General features: G+C 40.9%; 1 protein-coding gene across 1 annotated transcript in view; it reads left to right on the forward strand.

The window, feature by feature from the left end:
* The window catches only part of ST8SIA1 (ST8 alpha-N-acetyl-neuraminide alpha-2,8-sialyltransferase 1), a 141,228-nt gene that overhangs the window by 56,183 nt on the left and 59,906 nt on the right, over positions 1–25,139 (forward strand). The window contains exons 3-4 of the mRNA XM_037389176.1: positions 12,357–12,466; positions 18,569–18,661. Coding sequence (XP_037245073.1) covers positions 12,357–12,466; positions 18,569–18,661 — 203 coding nt within the window. The remainder of the gene's footprint in view (positions 1–12,356; positions 12,467–18,568; positions 18,662–25,139) is intronic.

The following is a 25,139-nucleotide window of genomic DNA, read 5'->3' on the forward strand; positions in this document are numbered from 1 at the left end:
TGTGCTGTCTTTTTCAATGAGATTCCTCATGTGAGTACAGGAAGCTAAAGGAAAAAGTAGAAGATTACGTTTGGGAAGTATCAAAATCAGATGAGTGAGTTTTCAGAGTGGAAGATCCTGGCAGTTCTTGCATGACTTCTGTCTTTGTAAAAGGATGAAAACTAGAACAGTACAATGAGCGTAAGAAGCAGAGTGGGGTTGTTTTCTTAGCCAGAGAAACAAGTCTGGCAAGGATATGTGTTTAAAGATGCTATATACAAGCTGTAGTCATCTGTCATGTTTGAATGTTGGTGTTACATGCTAGCAAGTACAGAAATTGGGTTCAGCACGGGGCTAAGTATTGACCTGCCATCCTACTGGGATCCCAGATGTTCTCCACTGACAAACTCAGAGTCATTTGCTCTTTCACTGCTGTCCTCTTCCAAGTCACAAGGCTCAAATGTTTACTGTTAAACTTCTCTTTCCAGCCTAGGGTTTGAAAAGGGCTGAAGCAGGCCCCAGAAACTTCTAGACCTCAGGTAGCTTGCTGGTCTGTAGTGTTTAGCATTCAGGGAGGACTCAATCCAGTGCATCCTTGTTAATAGCTTCCTGCTGAGTGAGTCATCTTGATGTTCATCAGTTTGCCCTGGATTAGCTTTTGGTTTGGAAATAGCTTTTAGTGAAAAATAAGGTTAGATTTAGTTTAATAGCTGAAAATCTATGTCAGGCCTGGCTATATCTTAGAAAAGAAACAAAAAAACCCCAAAAGATGTCTTAGTGGCTTCTCTGATTTCCATGGTCTTTTCTTTGGCTCGCAAGAGCGTTGCAGTTTATTAAAAACTTTTGGCATTTATCCTCTCCAAATTGCAACCTCTAACAGAGGACAACACATCTTTTTTTTTTTAACCTCTTGGCTCAGTGAATGTAATTATACCTCTAAGAGATTTTGTTATGGTTTTTGTTTCTGACCAAACAGAATGGAGAGTAGAAGATGAATGCCATGAACAAGATGTGCTGCAAAAGGGGCATCAGGAATACAGGGGTTGTGTTTGCTTAGTCTATCAGGGTAATCGGGTATGAAAAAGTATTGTGTGCTGTCTCACGGAGGCGCACAGTTCGTTCTGTAATTCTTCCAGTGAACACGGGACCCGAGGGCTGGCGCTTGCCGCGATGCGCAGGGGACGCGCTCGGGCAGTGAGGGCGGGGGCGGCGGGTCGCGGCGGGCGGGGGCGCTGACCGGGGCGCTGACCAGGGTGCTGACCGCGGCTGCGCGCCGGTGCGCTCCGGCACAGCTGCTGACCGGGGGGCCGCGCTGCGGGGCTTCGCCCTTGGGCCGGGTTTGGTCCCCGGGGCCTGGCGTCCCCGCTTTGCTGTGCTCTCAGCAGAGGAGCTAGCCCCACACCAGCTTTTGTGTGGGCTTGCACAAATAACACTTTCTGGTGCCTTTTGGGGGAACCTATATCCTATGCAATGACACTTTTCCACATTTTAATGTTACGTTACTGTTTTATAATTGATATAGAAACGATCATGGTTTGTTCAAATCAGTTTATGATGAGTTACTGAAATAAGTTGGTGAATTACTCTCATGCCTCTATGTCAAGATTTTAAGGAGTTTTGTGTTCATTACCGGAAAAAATAAATAGCTTACGGAAACTTTGTTGATTCTGTAATCATAACAGCTTTTCCCCTCTGCCTTCCTGGAATCCTAAACTTATAATTTCATAACCTTTAGATGTGTCATTACGTGGCATGGCATTTTCCTCTTAATGGCTTCCTTGTTCTGTAAACATTCCTTTTAAAAAATTTGGTAGTCACTCGTTATGCTTAGAGCCTATTATGCTGCTGACCACTTTTTGTATGTTTCAGCAAGGTCTTTTAAATGTGTCTCTACATTTCTGCAGAAATATGTCCTAAAGATAGTACTCTAAATGAAGACCTATACCCTTGCTTTACATGCAGTCCTTAAAATTCTTTGTGTTGCTTTCTTTGCATACTATTACTTACTTTTCAACCCTTATGGGTCAACTTTTCTTGTGTTCTTAGTTAGAGGAGCCAACCTGCATGCCATCTAGGTTTGCAGATGAAGGACAGGGCAAAGATGTAAGATACAGATTGATGCAGGATCCTGACCTGGCCCAGATATAATGGCTCTTTGAAGCTGGGTACATTTAATGATTCCTCAAATTGTTTCTTATTTCTTAGTGTATTTTATGTATTTGGTTTTAATGTGTGGTATGGGAGGGGGAAAAAATGTGATTGCTCGCTTCTCTGGATTCATACCGTTGTTTCATCTAATTCAGTAATGCATTGAAATGAACCCACTCTATCTGCAAGATGACATTATATGTTGGATTTTTTTTTTCAATGGTTCCGGGTAGCCCAATATCATAAGGTGTTTTCATCCAATCACTGCCCATAAATTATATTAAAAACCTTGAAACACCAGAGCCCATAAACGTTTCCAGGCTAACCTTTCTCTGTGGTGGTTCCCTTTGCTGTTTACCTACATTTACATAATTGGAATCAGAGAAAATGGTTTGATTTTACCAAGAAAGATTGGCAAATAGATTTGCATCTATATTGTAAAATTTGTAATTTTCAAACTCTAAAATTTGTCATAAAATAAGTAGATATTTCCTCCTTATCTATAAGTGACGCTTTCTTAAGAGGCTTAATTTTTCTTATTAACAGAGAAGAAAAAAATAATCTGTAAGTATTAAAGAAAGTAAACAGAGCTTCCATGCTGCCAGAAACCAATCTCAGTATTTAAATTCCACTCAAACTCTAATTGCGAGTTTCCCAGAGACACCAATCCTTGCTAGGTGCCTTTGATGTCTTTTTAACTAGTGAATCTCAATAGATGGCATTGGTTCATTTCAACTATTTAGGGGTAAAGCAAAGACAAACATTTTTTGCTTAGTGGATCTATTCTTTGTAGAAGCTCATTTTTTTTAAAATACTAGCTAAATGGAAGTTTGTTGCTTTTAAGACAGACTAAAAAATAGAAGCCAAAGCTTTAAACTTCAGTATCTTTCACATGATAACTAAATCCATATTTTGGTGCCTGTATAAGCTGATTGATTTCCTTTGCTGCTGCTCCTTATTCATATCAGTGGGATCAGAGGGCCCTCAGGAATTCAGAGAGCCATTCCTTTTGTTTAATTGTTATTGCCCTTTATACAAGTAGAACTGCAAGCCCTTTATATTTTTATGAGCTGAAACAAACTTATTTATTGCTTATACTGTGTGCTACTAATAAGATTTTTGAGAACTTTGTGTTCGTATGGCTAAATAAGCTTTCTAGTAAATCAACCACATACACTCAGATGGGTCCCCTGACACCTTCAGAGTCCTCCTTCGTGCTGTCTTTCCTACCCCCACCCATGTTTGATGCTGACTGTTGTTGCTTTTCACATTTATTTGTATTCTGATCATGTGATTGCAGAAACGTTCATCCTGCATCAGTTCTGCAGGATTAAGATTTCTCTGAAAATGCTTAGGAGCTGCGTGTTTGTGGACTGGTCCTGGCAATAACCTTGCATGTATGTGAAATTGTGTGGAGAAATCCTTTGTAAAGCTGGGAAAATAAGTTAGTAGTACTCCTTACCAAACAATAGTTGGTCTTGCAAAATTTCCAAATATTTTCCTATCTTTGCTGACTGTGTGTTGTCCAACGATCTCACAAGAGAGTAATTCAGCTTGAGAGTACGTTGTCTGCTTATTCCTACAGCAGGCATAAGTAAGCGGATACCTTGCAATTTTCACTATTCTGTTTTGGTTTCAGTTTGGTACCGTTCTTCCATTCTGAAATTGCTGAGGGAGAAAGTACAGTCAGAGCTGGAGGACTTTTTCACTGGGCAATCATATTATTTATTTTCTACCTACATTTGTCTAACTGGAATATAAAAGTCATTTACTTTAACAAAAACTTTTGTGCATAAAAATTAAAATGTGTGCCTATATACAGTAACTTGCTCAGCTAGGAAATTGCATGCTGCAGTGTAGGTGATGAAGTAAAAAGTTCATGCTGCATTTTCCCAGGCCTGAGAATAACCCATTAAACTTTCATAAAATAGTAACTGTTCTTGTTTAATAGACGTGGATGACTTTAGTTTTCCCCTCTGAAGTGATGATTTGTGCTTACCCTTGTTTCCATGAAGCATCCAGTCAAAACTCAAAAATGTTTCAATGTGCTTTTTTTGACTTAAGCTTAGAGCATTTTATCAATGCAGCCCTGTATATGGTTTCATATATTTAGCTTTTTCTTTCTGCTCAGACTTGAAGCAGATTAAGAAGGTAACAGTGAAGAAGTGGAGGATGGGCAAACCATTCAAAAGCAGCATCTGAAAGTTAGATCTCTAAGCCAAAAAGAGAAGGGGCTGCTGCTAAGCGTTCAGCACAGTATTAAATAACCACTGTGATACCTGGTGCATCTGCATGTCTCTCTGCCATTGCGTACCAGTTCACTGGGAGGTGAATTGCAAACTGGTGTGAAAATGCTGTACAATGCCAGGATTTAAGTCTGAGTTAGTTGAAATCTACGTGGGAGGGTGTTGTGTCCCTGCCTCCAAAGGTGCTGGCAAAGCAGAGCAGGGCTGAGAATCCCACAAAATGGAAGATGTTTTCTTTTAAGCTCATGGTGACAACTGGTGATGTCAGGTAAAAGGACGGATTTGCTGAATGTTTCTGTGGTTGTTGGCAGAGTTCAGTGATTTGACCTATGAATCAGTTTATCCTTATTGGACAGGATTAAAAAAGAAAAAGTGAAGTGAGTTATTCAAGTGTATGAGAAGGTGATTAGGGAAACCAACAGAGGCAGTTATTTACAAATTCTGATCAAGCTGTTTCTCAAGAGATTTGTACAATATTTTTCCATTTTGTACAGTTTACGTGGGGCTGGGTTGCTCCATGAACATCTAAATGCAGCTATTTCGAAGGCAGCTCACGCCCTTCTTAAGGCCTCCAAATTGTGGAAATGTTGGAAGCTATAACACCTTCCAGAATAAGAGACACCCTCCCCACCCCCAGTATGCTCATTTCCTTTTTTTAATTAATGATGAAACAATATTTCCTTTTTATAATTTTTAATCCAAAGTTTGGGGTCCTAGTGCATTGCAGGCCATAAAGTTTGGATCCAGTAATCTTACAGAACTTTGGGATTTCCCACCCATTAGTCTCTCCCTTTCTTATAAGGGACAATTCCCTTCACATTCTCACAGTGTTTGTTGTTTAAAATAGTGTTATGATATACCATCAGTAATCTGTTTTCTAAAATAAATGGTTAAAACCTCCAAAGGTGATCTCCTGCTTCCCCCTGCACCACCCCCTGCCCACCGCCTAATCCCCACACTGTGCTATCGCTGTCCTGGCTGGATAAAGGCTGATTCCATTGAATGAAATGCCACAGGAGCAATCTGAAATGTTCTTTTCATTCACGGCAAGTACTCACTTGCAGTGACTTCGTGCTGGGTGGAAACCTATTAGAAAGCACACCATTTTGAAGTTCCTGCTTAAAGTACAGCTTGAAATAAAAGTGACTGCCAGCTAGTTACTGGTACTCCGTGTTTTTTGTGAATATGCAGGTATGTTGCAGTGTTCTCTCTTTTGTGTGTGATTGCTCTGCAGTTAATATTCCATGTATCCTTTTGGATACAAGAGGGTTTCCTGCAGCATCAGGGCAATGTGTTCGCTCTCCTAAGTGGTCTTTTGCAGTTCTGTGTCCCTGTATAAATATTCCATGAGACATTAATCTCATGAAAAACAATAGCGTATGAATTACATACTTGTGAAGAGCACAAAGCTGATGTGAGCTTGAACGTTTAATTCTACTTCAGTCCTTGATAAAGGCACTGCTGTTGTGGGTGAGACATGCTTGCATGGTGTTACAGAGAAGCTTGCCCCACCTAGACCGCTTCTCTTTTGTACGAGCAATGAGCTTCAGGTTTCAGAATGTGTTAGTTGGCAATGCCTCTATGGAGCAAGGAAACTAGTAAAAACCCTAAACTAAAGAATGTAGCTGGATGTCCACTGTAGGACATCTTTCTTGTTTCCTAGAGGGATTTCATGGTCACTATCACGGTTTCTCATTGCACTAATTGGTTTGTAATTGAATATCTGAGTGTGGTAGTATCTGAGTCCAGAATTGGAAAAAGCGTGCTAAGCTTATTTATTAACATTCGTAATTATAATACACAAAAAGGGCAGTGTGCTGCATACCTGGGATTAGTCTGGCAGGGGCTCCATTCTGATCCACAAAATGACTCTTAAGTATGCTTGTACCTGTCCCTCTGTTTCGTGACAGCATTGCCACAGAGGCCAGGTTTTTGGCTTGCTTCTTGCTTAATACGTTATTTCACCTATTAGTGGAATATAGAAAATTTTGTACGAGTTACAGGTAACACATTTAGCAAGTCTCAATGGAACATACGTTGTGATTCTGACTGATTTTGCACAGGTGAAATACAGCTTTCAACAGTTTCACTAATGAGCTTCTGTAATACAGCTTTGCATGAACACAAAACAATTTAGGAGTTATATGGCATTCAGTAGCTCTGTCAGTGAAGTATCAGTATGGTTTCTTGATACGTTAAAATGCATGCATCTTCCAGCCCACAACATTCTCTTAAGATCTGTGATACAGAAATGATTTTCTCCCTTTCCAGCTCTCAGACACTTCCATGCTAATCCATGTCTCCTCTGTTTCTCTATACAAAAGTGAGTTCTAAATTATTGTTAAGATTTTAGATGCATTTCAGACTTTGTAGGGTTATTTCAATCAGAAACTTCAAACGGAAAGGCCAGGCTGAAAACAGGTTTAGGTTGTAAAATGTCTGAAGTTACGAATTATTACATGCAAGACCTTTGAAATAACAGTGTGCTCGATTTTAAAGGAAGTTTTCCTCAAAAAGAAGTCCATCTTCTATTTTCCAAAATTTTCAGTTTTCACTTTAAAAACCCTCAAACACTAATCCTAAGAATTTTCGTGGTGAAATGTGGTATGTAGGAAATATAGTTAGTGTAGGAAGTCGGCTGAAAAGTCCTCTCTTTCTTGGGAGCAGCAGCTCCTGCTGCCCTCTGGGATGTTCGTTACATTTCTGTTACTCCCTGTAGTTACTCCCTGGGCCCCTGTACCCAGGTCGGGGCAGGACGGGAGCAGCTGCACAGAGAGGTGAGTGAAAGGCAAGGAACCACAGCCACCCTCGGCATTCCTGTACAGAGAATACGCAGTCCCTGACATCAGTGTTTTTTGGAGCTGGTTGCCATCAAGCTGTCATGTCTTGACAGCTCTGTAGGAGGAACAAAAGGCCCATCAGACCAAAGATGATTTGTAAACAATGAAGAAGGAGCGTTTGCCACCCCGCCATGTCTGACAGTGTAAAAAAAACCAAGGCCGTGTTACCTGTGGCTGGCACACAGAGAGCTATCCTTTAAAGTGTCAGCTGCATCCTTACACAAAGGTGCAAGAAAATGTTTTAAGAGCTGAATTTGCCTTCTCATTGACTCTCGGGGTTTTGCTGGCTCCTTAGGAAAATCAGTAGAACACCACCCCTCTCATCGGGGTGCTGCTTTCTTAAAAGGGACAGTAAAATCACAGCACCTCTTGCAAATTCAAAATGCTTTTTTTTTTTTTTTTAATTATCCTAACTTAATTTCTCAGTATTTTCAATGTTTTTGACATCTTCAGCTCTAAATCAGAGGCTGAATACTGTAATTTTTCCTGTTTTCCCAGTAAGAACGTGGTTGCTGATTAAAGTCTTTGGCAGGGAGTGGGCAGAAAATAGTGCATTAACAACCTAACAATGAAATCAAAGTGAATTAGAGCAGCATTAGCTAAAATAAATTATATTTTGTTAGTACTGTGTAATGTTCTTTTAACTGATGACAATGATTTATTTCTACTTAGATGAATGATGAAACTAATCAGTGAATTGCTGGGTAGATGCTTTGTTAAATTAGTCCTATATTCAACGGGGAGTCTTTAGTCTGTTGCTTTGTGTGCTTATTTGTCATTGAATTTGAGGGGGGTGTGCAAGTTCTTCTTTCGTTTGCATGAATATCAACTAGAACATCTTCATTGATTATTATTAGAGTGTCACTGTTTTAAACCAGGGAAAATGAGACAACAGGGTCTTTCTGTCTTTGGTTTTGTTTGGAGATGCCTTTTAAAAACCACCTCATGCAATCCTTTTTAAAATTATTTGAAATGTAACTTCTAAAGGGAATTCATCTTGCCTATTTCCAGCATGCAGAGTGGTTTTAGTTAACAGTATTTGCAAATTCTGTGGTAATGATTCCTTAAAAATGGGGATGAGTTGGTCACTTTTTCATTTTCTCTCGTACACTAGATGAACTGACACTGTGCTATTTTTTTTCTAGTCCACCCACAAGACTCCAGCCGTTCGTTAAAATTTTATGAATGAAGAAAGCAACGAATATGTTGACAATGAGAATAACAGAGTTTCAGCAAGCTAATATTAACGTAAATGCTTTTGTTACAACTTTAAAGTCCAAAGCCAGCATTTGTTAGGCCAGCTTACAATTTTAAAGAGAAAAACAACTGAGCTTTTTGTGAGCATTTAGTATAAATGACAGCTGGGTCCCCACCATGTGAGAACTTACATGTTGTTAACCATGAATCGAGAATTTGCCTAGCAAAGAATCATGCTGTGGGTGGTAAAGAAGAAAAGCATGAGAAGGTTTTTCTAAGTCCTATGAAACATATTTTGCTGGTAATAGAAATCTAGAAGCAAACTTGGCAATACTGTATAGTATTATCTCCAAATAGCACCATCACCTTAAAAATATAACACTCTTGATTGAAAATTGCCTCTTACTTGAAATTGCAAGTAATGTCTAAGGCTATTTTACAAAAAAGTAAAGCCAGTTTAATTCTGGGGCAAGTTGTAGCATTCTTCCAACCCTTCAACCCCAACAACATTCAAAAAATCTGAAGGCACATTACCCACGCCATGAAAATACAACAAAATCACATGGCATGGAGAAACAAAACATTACTGGAGTCCCTTTTCAATGTTTTTTTACCCTTAGAGGAAAAGAACTTCAGGTTTTGATAATTAATTAAATATTAAATTCAACCTTAAATCCATGGTGCATACCCTGAAAATCCATCAGTAGGAATAGCTAGAGGATGCAGGGAAACATCTTGAAGGTCCAGTAATGATTTGGAAAGCTAGTAACAAGCCGAGTAATTCTACTGCTGTTAGGGCTGCAACTACCTTTTGGTTAATTGTGTTGCAATTTTGCTTAAGCTGTTAGCACCTCTTGTTTTGGGCAGCCCAAAGGAAGCAATGAGCGGAGTGCTTATGGGTAGCCACAGAATGAAGCCCTCAGCATTTTAGCTTTGGAGAGCCTACGAGCACCTGTATCTGTGCTGTCCTGTGAGCACCCTTTGGGTGTGGGAGGGAGGCAAGTGTGCCATCGCACTAGTGTCCTGCACTGGGTCGGGTATGCTGCTGCCAACTTACAGGGTGGTGATTTCCTAACAATTTCAAAGCCCAGCAGCCTTTTCCTTTGAAAGAGGAAAAGGATAAATGCCTTTTGTAGAGAGAAAAAGGAGCCGTGCGTCATTGCTGCTTATGAGCAATGCTTGTGTTTAAGACTTGTGTGATTTGTGTATGGCCGGGCAGTTTGTTTGGACAAAGAGGCTCAAGGCAGAGTTCCTGAAATGCCGCTGTGGTCTCAGAAGTAATACAGATCTGTGATTTAAATGTCTGAAGTACATGTGTGAGATAACAAATGCAGGTTTCTCTCAGGTCGTTCTAAGCAATTGCTCTTCATTAAGCTCAAAGCAGCTGAAAACCTACCAAGCAGCAGGAACGATTAAACCTTAGGCCTTTATAACATCCCGCCCCCCCCCCCCCCCCCCCCCCCCCACACACACACACCCTGTTAGGGTACTGGAACCAGGTCTTTTGCATAATGTTTGTAGAGAGTTTGTAAGTATGATCCTCTGTGAAATGCATCTGTCGAACATTTTAAACTACGCTGTGGCATGTGGACTGTCCATCGACTGTGCCACATGAATTTTCAGTACTTTGCTGGGTGAGGCAAGAGCTTCTGTGGGCTTTTGAGGGCATGCTGGCTTTTCACAGAGAACTCAGCTTGTTTTTCCTCTTACGTCCATAGAGTGAGTGGATTTCTTCGCAGGTTAGGCAGGGGGACAAACACAGTGGTGATCTTATCCGCCCCTTCTGCTTTTCTTTGGCTCCCTCAAATCACCCTGGCAACCCTGATCTTGTTTGTTTGTTTGTTTCTTGGACTCTCTGAAGGACAAGAGTTTCAAAGATTCCTGTGCTTTTGGAAACAAAAGTATACATGCAAGTGACAACTAATTTTATCATCTTTGAGCATAACAGGATATAAGCCTCCCTTGAAGGACTGCAAGTGCTCTCCAGCAATAGGCTTGAAGGTCTCAAAAAAAAAAGGCTGTCTGTAACTCACAGAATTTCAAAGCATTTAGGAACTCCTAAATGTTTATTTTGGGGGTCTAAAGCAACTTGACATGCACTAAAGCCACAGAATTTATGTGACTGTCCACAACTCTTAAACACTACAGTTAATGTTAATGGCTGCTGCCTTTGTCCATGGTTTGTCACAACCTTGCCTTTATGTAACTAGCTGTCTTGGAAGGAGCTTTGATATATCTTGAATAAAAAAGGTACTCTTTATTTATAAAACATATCTCTCCTACGTTTCCTCTGATTTCTGTCCCCCTCCCTGGGCTTTTAGTGGATATGTGAGCTCTCATTTGGTCAGGGTCACCTCAGAGATGAGATGTCCTTTAAATTTCAAGATATACTCCTAGTTTAATAACTGTAAATTAGAAAATGTTCTTGAGAAGGAAGACGCAGGACAAGAATGCAGCTGCATGCTTAGCTCTTCTGTGCTATCACTGAGTTCCTAATGGTGGCTGGGCCTCAGGAAAATAAAATTTATTTTTCTGCATTAGCATATCTTAATCCAGAGTTAGGATAATCAAAATGCTGTAATGTTTTTCATTAGAAAGCAGGTTGTGGGTTCATACTAGCTGAATGGAATCTGGTTTGCTGAGAAAAGAAGATAAAGGAAATATATCTAAGAAAGAAAAGAAATACAGGGTTTGTGCTGTAATGTTGGGTCTGTTTTCTGGACCGTGAACACACAATGCAGTGTTAGACTTTGCTTTGTACATGTGAGGATGAGTGCTGCTGCCATTCTACCTTGTCCTCCCGGAGAGGAGAACTGTTTTGCAATGCTGCATCCTGTCGCCCTGGCATCTGTGTTCTCGGAGGCCTGTGCAGTAACTTCTGTCTCTACTGCAAAGTCAGGTTTTGACAGGTTTGATAAATGAAGAATCCCCACACATGTTTTTTTTTTGCATAAGGAGAATATTAAGTCTTGTGATATAGACAAATTCCATTTTGTAACTAAATCACACTGCTTTAAATTCACATGTCTTTTCACGACTTCTTTTTTTTCTTTTTTTTTTTTTTTTTTTACTGTGCTGGTCTGCACTGGTGCTTTGTGTCCCGTTTAAATAATTGTCCCAGCCTCACTAAAGGTGAATGACTTGGGGATGACAGGAAGATGTCCCACCCATAGTTTTGAGATCCTCTTGCATGAAGATGACTATACAGATCTGATTTATTACAGTGCTTGATGCATAGGATAGCATAACAATTTGACCTTGCACTTCTATAACCTGCTAAGCACTACAAGAGCTCCTTAGTTAAAATGGTTCCTTTCTAATTTTAATTTACGCTGTGTTTGGGCAGCTGAGTGTTTAAGCAGCTGCTGTCAAGCTCTACATACCTTTGCCTCAGGCGTCAGAGTGACCTGTCCCAGTGACAAAACCATGGAGGGAGCCAGGGTGACTCCTGATTCCCGGTGCCCTTCTGTCATCACCTAGTTCATGTTCCTTCCTTCTGGTCTTCCCCAGAGCTGTCTTTTGTATATCAGTTAAGGAAGGTCAATTTCATGTTAGGTTTTTGGTGTTTTGTTTTGGTTTGTTTTTTTTCCCCGCCCCCCCCGTTGTCTGTCTTCCCCTGTGTCCTTCCAGCTTGGCTAGAAGGTCACTGACTGCCTGGCTTGGTCAGTATCTGCATCAGGACTTGATGATTTTGGTTTTGCAGAAATATCACTATCTTCTTTATCACATTTGTTGCATCCTGTTTTGGGGAGTACAGATAAGACCTATCCCACATCTATTTACCAGCTAATTTCTGTACTTTTTTTTTTTTTTTTCCCTAGCTCCTAGTTCTCCCTTTTCTTTCATCACTTTGAGCCCTGCCAGCTCCCTGGGTTCTCAAGAATCGGCTGCTACAAAGATGTGTGTGTTCTCCTCTGTAAAACCGGTCCTTGTTTTGTGTTGCTAGGCTACTCCCTTCCAGCTGCCACTGAAGAAATGCTCCGTGGTGGGAAACGGTGGGATCCTGAAAAGGAGCGGCTGCGGCAAACAAATAGATCAAGCAGATTTTGTCATGCGGTAAGACAGAAACCTCAATGACACATTGTCTCCCCTTCCCCCTGCTAAGTTGTGGACTTTTCAAAGCTATTCAGTTGTGATTAATCAACTATAATTTGTTGTTCCCCTCCTGCCCTTTGCAGGGTGCTTTACACAAGCAATTTGGGTAAAAGTGTGAGGAGAGGCAAAAAAGAGTTCTGACTGGCTTCTGCAAATGGGTGTAGTGTGGGGACAACCTGTGGGTGGATGGGTTAAGGTTGTGACAGATTGTGCCGTGTCACAGAGAGGTACTGAAAAGCTGCTTTTCTCTTTAGTTATGCAGTGTTAGGCAGGGTCTCATCCTGCACTGGGTTCTGTCCTCTGGAACTCTAAATGCTGTCATATGGAACCCACTGAATTCAAGATGAGTAGGTACTGATTTCTGAGGCAAGGCTTAAGAAATAGGTTGGAACAAGCTAAAATGTTCCTGTGTTTGTCTTCCCTGAAGGTTGATTTCTGGTTGACTGTCTGAGGAAAGGCTGAACCTCTTTCCTTGATTTGGGGTTCCTCGCATTTCCTTTCCCTCCAGTCTTTCTGAAGTTATAAGAACCTGTCAAGGGGGATGTTGAACCAGCTACTGCTTTCGTGATTGAATTTGACACTTTCTAGGTCTGCATTCTTTAAGGAAGAAAGGCAGAAATTAGTTCCTCCCTGTTAAACATGAAGAAGAAAAATATTCTGGGGGAGAAACTGGAGGAATGCTCCCAAGAGATGAGAAATTGAGTTTCTTTGGGTTTTGAGATGGATGCATAATGAACACCCACTTTAGCAAGAAGACTTTAGCAAGTCTCCTTATTAGATCCTGATGGCTTATTATGAAGCCATGCAAATTGCTGCAAACGAAACAATATTACTGTAATTTCTGGTTTGCACCTCGAAGACCAAAAATGCCTTCAACATTAAAGCAAAGAAATACAACAAACTAAAGGCAGAGGGAAACATATGCTTAGAGCATTCACAAAAGAGAAGATGTAAGGCACAGGGGGAGAGAGGCAGCGTGCTGATTGCCATTACTGCAAAACTCTTTAGGTGTTCCACAGACTAAATATAAGAAACTGCCGGGTATATACCATGGTAATATTATCTAGATGCAATGGGAAATTGAAATGCTGCAGGAGCAATCAGTTACAAAAACAATACAAACTTTTTTTTTAAAAAAAGATGCAGCAGTTGTAGCTTGATCAGAAAAATCCTTTTCTCTCCAGGGAGGGTAACGCAACCATTATCTGTACAGAACTTATTTTGAATTGGAAATAAGTGATAGGGAGAATCCTGTAAAAATCCCAGCAGCTGCCTGCAGGCTGCATTGTATTAGTGATGTGCAGTCATATTCATGGAAAATGTTTCAGTTCTTTTGGGTTAGAAACTAATACACCACTGGGAGAAAATATTTTTATAGCAGGCAGAAGACAGGATTCAGTTGATCTTTTCTAAATCTGATTTCTATAATCTGAGAGCTGAGAAAGAAAGAACACAATAGTGACTTGCATAACATCTTTCATTTTTTTTAAAGTAATTTCTGTAATGTCTTTCAAGTATATCCACAGTGTGAAACTTCATCCCAGGTTTTGCCTTTGTTCTTTTCTTCCATTCACATTTTTTTTAATTTAATTTACATGTATTTCCGTAAGCTCTATCATATGATTGCAGTCATCTTCTCTGATATCTTGTAATCACTAAGGTTAATTAATGAGTTTAAACTCCTCTCATTGCTGAGCATCTTCTACAAACACAGTTATACCAACACAGAGATTAAAAGAGCAGCAGTTCTCAGCCCCTAAGGCAACTGCAATGAAAAAGGTGCGTGGCATATGGTCTACATATTTAGGTACTGTGGTTATAATGGGCTTTTCTGATACCTGGCTGGTTTTCAAAGTTGTAATCCTTATTTCTAAGGAAAAAAAAAAAAAATTCCCCCCTCCCTTCCTGCTAACATTTATTTCAAGAGACAAGTGTTGGGCACTAAACCCTAAGCAATGATTTTGTCTGGATTTGACAGAAGAGACACATTTTCTTGGCATTAGTTTTTGAAGACATATTTCTACATCTCATGATTCTCCCATTCCTCCAACCGCTTTCCATGGCTTTGCTGTGGTTTGTGTGTCTCCCAGAGAGAGGGTTTCTCTCTGCAAAATAGCAGGGGATTGTGGGGACTTCTTTCAGCAGTTTGCTGGTGAATTTATTCCAAAACTAGAAGCAACTTGTCACTATTTCAAGTTGACTTGTAGCTGTCCTGGTTTAGGGAGGCCAAGTTGTTTTCCTTTAATCACACTGTGCAGTGCCATCTAGCCATACCAGCCCAGGTGGAGCTGAGGAGGTTAAATACGGTGGCACTTTGAGGTTTGTAGACAAGTCCAGAGAAACGTGGCTTTCAGCTGCATTATGCAATTACTGTCTTGACGTTGGCCAAGGTGCCACAAAGGAACAAAAATGAATGTTTGCATTTGCACGTTAAATTCGTATTACTCCCTAGGGTTTAGTATATGTGCTTATATAACGTTCTAAAATAGGTAGATAGTCGTATAGCATCTACCAAGTGCATGTGTGTCAGGCAAGTTGCCTGGATTCTCTCCACCTGCGGGCCATGGACTGCTGTCTGAGCCAAACCCAGAAGAGCCATTTCTGCCTGGTGAGGCTTGAGGGATCCCTCTCGTTTTACCCTTGCAGCTCTTTCTACCTATTGAGTTGTAAGGTCCCAGATGTCGTAAAGGCGCACACAGACCACTGTGCTTGTTGATAATTTTTTTCCCCTAACTACAGGCTGTGTCTAAGTCATATTGATGTTCTATATATGAAGACTTTTCCAGTTAGGCTCATGTAAAGAATACTGGCCTGAAACACTGTCCTGGTACTTCCTTCTTTCCTGCACACTCACATACTTACTCCTTAGTACCCGGAGCAAGAGTAAGATAACTAAAAAGATGTTTCCTAGGATGAGTCTTTTGCTTCTTGGTGTGTTCCTCACCTGCACAACACTCGCCACTCTGCTGACCTGTTCAAGAAAATGATCTGAAAGGCCAAGAAGTTTTTGTTGACCAACTGATTTCTTGCAGAGTTTCTTCTGGATGCTCAGACCATTTTTTTGTATTTCATGCAGAACAAGGTAGGAATGAGACTTACTGATGAAAGGAATTAGATGTGTTTAAACACTACATCTGGGACATGTGAAAGAAATTTCATTGTTGAGATGTAAGATGATAAAAACTAGGGAGACATCTTCGTCTTTCATAGTGCTTTTAAATAAACTTCATCACACAATGGCATCTTAAAAACTTGCCCTGTGAGTTTGTGTTTATTCAAATCTGAGAGCATTAAACTGTAGTCTGCCAGGGGTCACCTAGGCCTGAGGCAAATCACCTATATGTCTTGCTTCACAAATATTTGTTTGACCTGCCATTGAAAACTGCTACTGAAAGCATTTCTACAACCTCTCCAAATAGTATTAGTCTCATTAATTTGCATCCTACCGAGTGCAGGTTCAGGAAGCAACCTATTGCTGTGTTTATTCATTTATCTGTTTATTTACTTACTTGATTTTGTTTCATGTAAACCTTTCTCGATTTTTTTTTTTTTTTTTTTTTTTTTTTTTTAAGCGTTATCATTCTTCATGTCTGGGAATTAAACTTCCTCTATGCTTCCAGTTTTTGGCTTTGTTTTTCTTCTCAATGATTTGTGTTTTCTGAAACCTCTTATTTTGATTCCTCTTTTCTGGCTTCTTTTTAAGTTGTTTAGCTTCTCTTAAATTGTGGTAGACCAAGCTAAAAGCTGTTTCCTAACTGACATCTCAATACATTGTGCGCATCTTAACAAGTAGAGTCATGAAAAGGAGAAAATGTCCCTGGAAATTTTATTTTTCTCAGTGAATGTGATTGAATTCATCTGTGTTCCCTACAGGTGGGACTTCACTGTCTTTCTCCTTAGCATTTCCTGATGGCATGAATTTAAGAATATGGTTTTGAGAGCTGGTATTTGCATGCAAATGCATGCAGATATAACATTACTGTGTTTTTTTCCTAGGGAATGTGGGATGTTTTGCATTAAGAAAAATTGCAGAGAGTATACCATGTGCACACAAGTGCCCTCACTGGGCACTAACATTGCACAAAACTGTAACACATGGAGGTGCAGCCGGGAATTTGCACATGCTTGCTGCACTGCACTGCACTGACACAAGTGCCTGGATCCCTTCTCCAAACACTGCAGAGGTCAATGAAAATGCCAGCAGAGGCAGTGACTGCTGTGGAATAAAGGACATCCCTTGTGACAAGGCTGGTTTTCCCAGCACGGCGGAAGCATATGGCAACGTGTAATGCAACAACAGCCTGACAGTTTCTGCAGTAGCCCCTGGAAACTGCAATAAAAAACGGAACCATAGCTCGCTTCCCCAGCTCCTGCCTCTCACCAGTGCAGGAAATGGGCCTCTGAATTATTAACATTAAAAAAATCAGATAAGCAACTCGTTGTTGGCCTCAAGGGTTTCATGACTGATGTCAGCTGCCTGGAGGATGCCTGCAGAAGTGGAGTGCTACAGAGAGTTTAATACAGAAGACGGTGAGAAAAATGACATAGCCCTTCACAGGTGTGACGCACAGCAAAGGAAGCCATGTCTCTCTGGTAATGAGACGAGAAGTCATGAACATAAAAAACTCTCTGTGCCTCTGCCTGCCCTCTTCCAGTGCTGGGGCCTCGTCCTCTCTGGAGGGTGGTTGTCTGCAGAGCTTAAAGCAACCAGGGGCTGCTGGACCCCTTCTTTAGGGTTGGTGTTTGCTCAGCACACGCTCTAGGTGGGAGCAGGAAGAGCAGGAGCTGTCACTCCAGCGTGCTCCTCGTCTTTCCTTACCTCGTGTGCTCTGTCTCCATGCCGTGCTTTTCCAGCACGCTGCAGAAAACCACTGAAACCAGCATGTGCAAATGGGGATGTCTTCATTCCATGGTTGAACTTAAAAATTGGAGGGCAAATTTGGTTATGGTAGAGCCCAAACTTTTTTTTTAACTTCCTTAGTTTTTAAAAAAAAAGCCCAATAAAACCCCCAAACCCCAAAACATAAAAAAAATAAAAGCCTTTTTCTGAAAAAATTCCAAATTCTACTTCTCTCTGAGAATCGTGGTATCATTTTTGCCTTTTAAGCATTAAAAATATTGTTCATATCTTTGATTTTAAATGTTGGACAAATTTGAAATGAAAAATGTTTTGAAACCAGTTTTTGATGTAATCTCTATATATTTAGTAGATTTCTCCTGACTGCAATTTTTGGAGCAGTGCATAGGCTTGGATACTGTTTGAATGTATTTAAATCTTTATCTACAGCACCTTCCTCCTTCTTCTAGGTGTTGACTATGGAGCGTTTAGGGCTGTTAGTTGTTTGGAAGTTTCTCTCTACTTCCATTTTCTGGAGTTTTGGCTTTCCAAAGTAAATTTTCTCAGTCACTTTCTCTTTATTACGTTATCACCTGGCCTACCAGAACAAGTCTGTGAGCAGAACTGAGATGCACATATTTAAATAGTCACTTAAAATTTTTTCTCTGTGTTTTCTTGGTATGTTCTGTGTGCTGAAGATACCCTGCAATGTATTATTAAAAAAACCAGTTGCCCATTGTTTGCAAGATGTGGAATGCTTGTAATACCAGAGTGGTAACACTCTGGAGCCTGATGCTGGTAAACAAGACAGAACAGAGTGAAAAACAGAACTTCAAAAGAGTTTGGAAAAAGAAGTATTTGCTATAGATAAAAACAGCCTCTTCCACAGCCTCTCAGCCTGTTGGAATAGCTAGTCCTCTGTCTGTTTTTGCTTAGCAGTTAAAGTTATCCCTGCAAAAGGTTTTATTTCTACATTTCCCCACAATGTGGAACAAAAATGTCCTATTGCGATTATAGATGCAGTACAGGGGAACTTCTGTAGCTTGGTCTAGTATTTATACAGCACTTTTACATTTTTGGACAGCTTGCTTTTTTTTTTTTTTTTTAAATCCAAACAACCAACCAAACAACAGCCCACCTGAAAACGTGCAAATTAGAAAAGACTGAGGTTGAAGCCTGTCAGTCCTGAATGTCATTTAAAATCTTGACTGTCTTCCTGTGCACAGGTGCAACCTTCCTCCTCTGTCCAGTGAATACAGCAAGGACGTTGGATTGAAAACCCAGCTGGTGACTGCCAATCCCAGTATCATTCAGAAAAGGTAGAGAGCACATTGTTCCTTCTCTGGTCGGGGGAAACAAAAAGAAAAATGCTTCTTCTGTGCTGTAAATGTTGGTGCATTGGTGTTACGTTCTTAACAGCTCTCTGATCCTGGAAAAGGATCTGGAAAAGATGATATAGGCAATGTTTTGGTGTTGGGTGAAATGATTCAAGACTAAACCCCTGGTGCTTTCACTGTAAGCAGGGAAACTAAGGGAGGCTGGCTATTACAGAGTTATTTCGTCTACCAGACTCTCCTCAGTGCTTCCAGCTCCCTCCCTTGACTGTGTGCTGGGCACAGGCCAGAGGTGCTTTGGCTGCTCCCAAGCCAGGCACGTACCGATGGGTGGCCCCGCCACTCTGCTGGTCAGGCCAGCTGGCTGCTGCATCCCACAGTTAATGAAGATGCTAATTTGAGTTTCTCTTTGCTGATAACCTCTGGGTCCTTACTGTCATTGTATTAGTTGTTTGATATTGACTTACAGGTACGAATGTGGTCAGGATGGAACTGATTGGCAGGTTGTGGTCATACAAGCCTCGCTTTCTGAGGAAACTGGGACAACTTTTGGTTGTTTATTAGAGTTGGTTGAAATTTTACAAATGTCAGTAGCTGATGAGAGAGGGGAAGAGGGAGCAAAAAAAGTCAAAGCCATCTCTTTGATTTTTGCCTTGCTGAATTTTAAGTTATGTTATGTTATGTGTTATGTTATTTGTTTATCGCCTGGAATGAGGTAGGCTGTTCTTGGGCAGAACGAGGTCTGGTAGAAACCTGCCATGTTCACTGGAAAACACAGGAGAAAAGGCATAAACCAAGATGATGAACAGGAAATGATTAGGCATAAAGAAATGTATAATGTGGGTACTGGGAGGTGAAGGACTGCGAAAGGAAGCAAAACAAGGAAATAAAATGAATAATAGAAAGCCAGGTGTTTTAGGAAGAAGAAAGGCACAGACTTGGAAATGGGTGTTTGATGGTATTTAAATGTAATATTTTTCCTCTCTATCAGTAATTGAAGGGTTCTCTAGTTTTGTGTGTGGAAAAGATGACAGTCTTTGACAAAGTAGAAAAGAGAGGGCGAGCAAGAGGGAAATGGAGTAGTAATCAGCTTCAAGAGCTGATTCCAGGCAGAGTGTCTGAACAGCAGAAGGCACAGAAATGCTTGTGGGATCAGATCAAAGCAAACCAAGCAGAACTGGCAGAGGATGGCACCAGGTGCCTGGTGAGAAGAGGGGACTGCTCAGGGCAGCGGACCTGAATATGGGGATTCTGAAAATCTTGTGGGATGTAGATAGCTGATGAAATTGATCTAAGAAGTGGGATGAAATGGCCAGAGCATCCCATCAAGGAAAGATCAGTTTGGCCATGGCATTTTGGAAACAGGAAGCTTACGAAGGATTTTACAGTTATCAAGGGAGAGGATTATTAAACTGATGGATATTTATTTTGCACCCTGCCCTCCATTAAGGCCTAGAGTGGAAATCTCACTGCACTTAGTGGTTTTGAACAGAAAAGGAAAAGGAAAAAGAGTTTTAGTGATGCTATAGGGAGACTGTGGAGCTACACTAGAGAGGCTGCGGAGTTATCCAGCAAGAGGGAAGGGAAGGAGCGAGCAGATGGTTGAAGAAGCAGATGGAAAGAGTGAGATGCTACTTTGTGAGAGCGGGATATCACAAGGAGGAGTGGAGGGGGAGGGATATGAAAAAAGAGAAAGGGAAGAAGGAATAGATGGGGAACAGGAAACAGGATTGTGTTCAATGTCAGTTTTCAAAGTGAGCGGATAAAAAACTGGGATGCAAGACCTTTGATGAGAAAGTACTGTGGGATACATATGCATGTGTATTGATTAGGTGGAGATATACAACCAGTAACTGAGAATGACACAGAGAACAAATTCATAGCACTGAAAATTGGCAGAAACCTCTGAGGCTTGGAGGTTTTGAGAGGTCTGATGCATTGCTTCCTTTGCCTGGTCAGGAAGAGACTTTTTAAATTTTTTTCAAATAACGTTTTACTGGTGTTTCCTGTATGCTGTCCAAACTCATAATTTTACCTCCTGTGTGTTGTTAGAGTTGGAAAAAAGGTTAAATCTTGAAAGTTAAAATAGAAAAAAAGACTGCTACTCTGTCAACATAGATATTGATTATATGGAAATAAGATTTTTAAGGAATTAAGGCTGCTTGTAAGTCCAGACTTTCATGAAATTCAAGGACATTCAGATTGGTGACTGATATGTATCTGTTTCTAAGATATAAGTTAACCAGCTTCACATAATGGGATTATTCATTATCATTCTTCTCCTGACCTCTTGTCCTTACTTTAAGTAGGTTGATATTGATGAGGCTTGACATCTCAATTATCTCTCAAGTATTTTATGGCAGATCTAGTGAATTGGTCCTGCAACACCATTCATGGCTTCTAAAAGATTTATCCTTATCAGATAATTTATGATAGGGCAAAGTTTTCATACCAGGGACATTGGAGGCAATTTTCTGTGTTATTGTAAAACTAGAATTATTGCTTTAAGAAAACTAAATTGTTGGCACTAATTATTGCAGAGTAATATCTGAGCTACCACTGACAGGCTGAGGGAGTTGGGGTTGTTCAGCCTGGAGACAAGAAGGCTCTGGGGAGACCTTATAGTGGCCTTCCAGTACCTAAAGGGGGCCTACAAGAAAGCTGGAGAAGGACTTTTTATGAAGACATGTCATGATAGGACATGGGGGAAGGGCTTTAAACTGAAAGAAGGTGGATTTAGATTAGGTATTAGAAAAAAAGTCTTTACTGTGGCGGTGGTGAGGCACTGGAACAGGTTGCCCAGAGAAGTTGTAGATGCTTCGTCCCTGGAAGTGTTCAAGGCCAGATTGGATGGAGCTTTTGAGCAACCCGGTCTAGTGAAAGGTGTCCTGGCCGTGGCAGAGGGGGGTTGGAACTAGGTGATCTTTAAGGTCACTTCCAGCCCAAACCATTCTATGACTTACAGCCTTAGGATGGGAGAGTCCAGATTTTAATCTGGGAGTACGCTGACTTTAGAGATACCTTCTAAATGTTGCCTTTTGCAAAACTTATTGATCAAGTTCCTGCTCTGTTCTCAGCAGGAGATGTGACTGTGCAGGCAGCACAGTTTACACTTGTAAAATGTCATGCTCAGTTCTCATTTGGGTTTGAAAAATGATGAGAAATTTCCTACCCTAACTTTGCTTCATATGAAACAGTAGTACTGACAATAGAAGTATTATGATAGACATTGCCCTGGCTGACTGAGGGGACACATGATGACTGCCACAGTTTCTTTTTTTTTTTTTTGTGTGTGTGTCTGAAATATTTCATGGGCCTCCCCGTTCACTTAATATTGGAACTCATAGTCCTTTGAGTCTGTGTAAAACTCCTATTTCCACTTTGTATTCAAAACATACTTCTCTGTCAAACCCTGGTTTGAGGCTGCAATTGGGATTGAAATGTTGCTACTCCTGGGGCCACTGCAACCTCTCCCACCCTCTGCCCCCCAGTACTGTTGAGGAACTGCAAAAAGGTTGGTATCTTTGATATTTCCAGTTCATTCCCCTACCACCCTAGACAGCTTGGCCTTATCTATAGGGAACCACTTTGTAGGCAGAAGATTATTCTATATTTGTCCTGGCTTTTACTTTCTTTCCATGAGTAGCTGCTGCAAATCCCTGCTAGAAAAGCAGCAGTGCAGTAGTGAGACCTGCGATGTGCCCACAGCCATTATTAGACTGGGAAAAATCAAGGTTACGTAATTTACGCTGATTGATTCTATATTCTGAACGCTTGTCTACAGCTGTGGAGAGGGACTAGCCGGTGGATCATGTGTGAACATAAAAATGCTTAAATAGGTAGTGATGACTTTCCAACAATGGTGTAAGATTTTTGATGAAGAAAGGCAAAGAGTTACTAATTGGGATGTGGTTATCGTGTTTCTGAAGTCACTGGCTCTGGGCTGTTTAAGAGAAGCAAATTCTAGCAATTTCTTACCATCTTCAACAAAGATTGCAAATGTTATATAATACTACTCTTCTGCCTAAACTTTTAATTAATTCTGCAAACAAATGCTGTTTACAGCAATCCTTCTTTCTAGGCGTCGTGTCTGCTTACTCTGTCTAACCCATGCACATATATATCACCATTAATGTGGATATAATAGTCGAAATAGGTGGTTTCCAGGGATTCAGTAAGTTTCAGATTGACTGATGTTTCTTGGCGAGTATATTATCCATGAGCTGTGTGAGTGTTTCTGACTTGTGTAGAAATCATCTCAGAGTATGGCACGACAACTATGGTAGCATTCTTTATACGCCGTAATTCAGCATTAGTATAACTGACAGAAGCTGTGGAGGTATACAACCTTCCAACACTGTCTTTGAGATGTAAGCCAATAACTGGTTGAATTGTGTGAAGCTTTCCCCCCTCCTCCTCGCAGGGTGCTCTATTTTCCCAGCACTGACGGTGCTGGAAGGAAGGCGTGATGCTCTCTGGGGAGAGCAGGCAGCTGTGCGGCTGCTCTCGGCTTGAGGAGCAGATAGCAAAGGGGGACTCGGGGTCACAACCCCTGCTGTATGATGAGTAATTAGATCTGCTCCTTGCCTTGGAGAAACCCCTCCCTGCCTCTGCCTCGCCTCTGAAGGGAGAGCTCAGACTCCTCTTCTACCTGAGCCCTCCATGCTGCAAAGCATGTCAGCCGGGGCAGAGCGGGGACTGATGCTGCTGGTCTAGCAGGAGAGGAGAGCCCTTCTGCTGAAGCAAAGAGCCAAGGTGCCCTTCCCCACCTCCGACTCTCCTCTGTGCCTGCTGCAGCACCATGCAAGTCCCTGAGCATGGGAGCTCTGTGCATGCAGAGGCTGCCGAGCTGGCCTCCAGGGCAGAGCTGGGCTGCCCTGCTTGGTATCTTTCCCCCTCTCCACCAAAGTCCGCTTGGATGAGGACCAGGTCATTCCTGTATGTGTTTAGGGCTTTGGAGGTTACCATAATTTGATTTATTGTGAAATATCTGTGCTGTCAGAGGCAGGGTTAGAGGGGAGGTGATGTGTGTTCCTGCTACTGCAGGAACTACTCGAGCATGATGTGTTGCTTTGAACACAGCATTGGGTGAAGGGTTAGTTGAGGTGGTATCAATCTTCATTCTTGGGAGTGTGGATTTTTAAAGCCTTCATAGTGGAGCGTCTCAACAGTTGTATAATAATGCCAATGGAAACAGTCTGACTGAAACTTGGATAACCCGATTTAGGATCAGCCATTGCACTTTGTGGCTCAGAATGAACTTCCATCACTGAATGTGAACAGGTTTTTTTTCAGTAAATTAATTCACTTACTTGATCTCTGTGATGTTTGACAAGATTTTGCTGCATCCAGTTTCCTGCACTTAAGCAAAATGAAGGAATGAGACTAAAGGCTAACAAACGCAATGATTCTGCCTCTGAGCTTTGAAATGTCAGTTAAATATCGCTGTTGTTTATTAGGTTCCCACAAAATTTGAGTGGGATTACATTTGCTTTCCAGTTCTCCCTGCATCTTAGAGCCAGCTAATAATCTTTCCTGGATTCAGTCCTGAAAACATCTTTGAATCCAATTGACTTAAGCCGTTAAGAATAAAAGCATGGAACTGAGGCAATTATTTAATTTGATAAAAGCTTCCTTGATCTTTGATTAAACAAATGTACAATATAAAGCCTGTTGCTGACACTCATGAAAATGGTACATGAGAATTCCTCTTGACTCTGTCTCCATGTAAAAACTGCATATTCTGTATTCTCTTCCTAGGTAGTTACATTTTAATTTGGTAATTGTAAAAGATCAGGAGAAAAAAAAAAAAACCACCCAAAACCTCCTACACATAAAATAAGTTATTGAAGGAAAATCCCTCTTGTTGATCCTGTCCTTTCTTTAGGAGTCAGGTGATGGGAAGATCTTTCCCTGTAAAGTCTTTTATTCACTAGATTTTAAATATTTCACATTGAGGTTTTTCTGTCATTCCTGGTCTTGGAATATGTCTTAGATTATTAAATTGAGAAGTACTCCAAAGTTATAAGTCTCATTGTTTTCATTCACACTGCAAAACTGCCCTTTTGTGTTCTTCTGCAAGAGTCTGTGAACATCTATGCGAACAGCAATGGGATAAATTTTCTGGGAAACGCTTCTTTAGAGGTAAGACTACAGTAAGCCCTTCTGTATATGGAGGTTGCTTGGGTGTCCCATTTGTTGGTAATAATTTTTTTTCTCTCCTCTAAAACAAAGTTCCTTTAAAAGCTTTAAATTTGTTAACAACTGAAGCCTTAGTTTCTCTCTATGAGGAACACCTATTTTTGCCCTCATTTGAACAGAAAAGGAAGCGAAAGTGCAGTGATGGAGGGGACTTCCCAGTGTTACCACCAGGCCAAAGACAGAGCCAGGAAAACAAATCCAGAATTTCTGATTGGCTTTTGTGATTTATTAGCTGATGAGCAGAAATATGTAGAGTTGTAAC

Source organism: Falco rusticolus, chromosome 5 (genome assembly GCF_015220075.1).
Source record: "Falco rusticolus isolate bFalRus1 chromosome 5, bFalRus1.pri, whole genome shotgun sequence".
Classification (NCBI taxonomy): domain Eukaryota; kingdom Metazoa; phylum Chordata; class Aves; order Falconiformes; family Falconidae; genus Falco; species Falco rusticolus.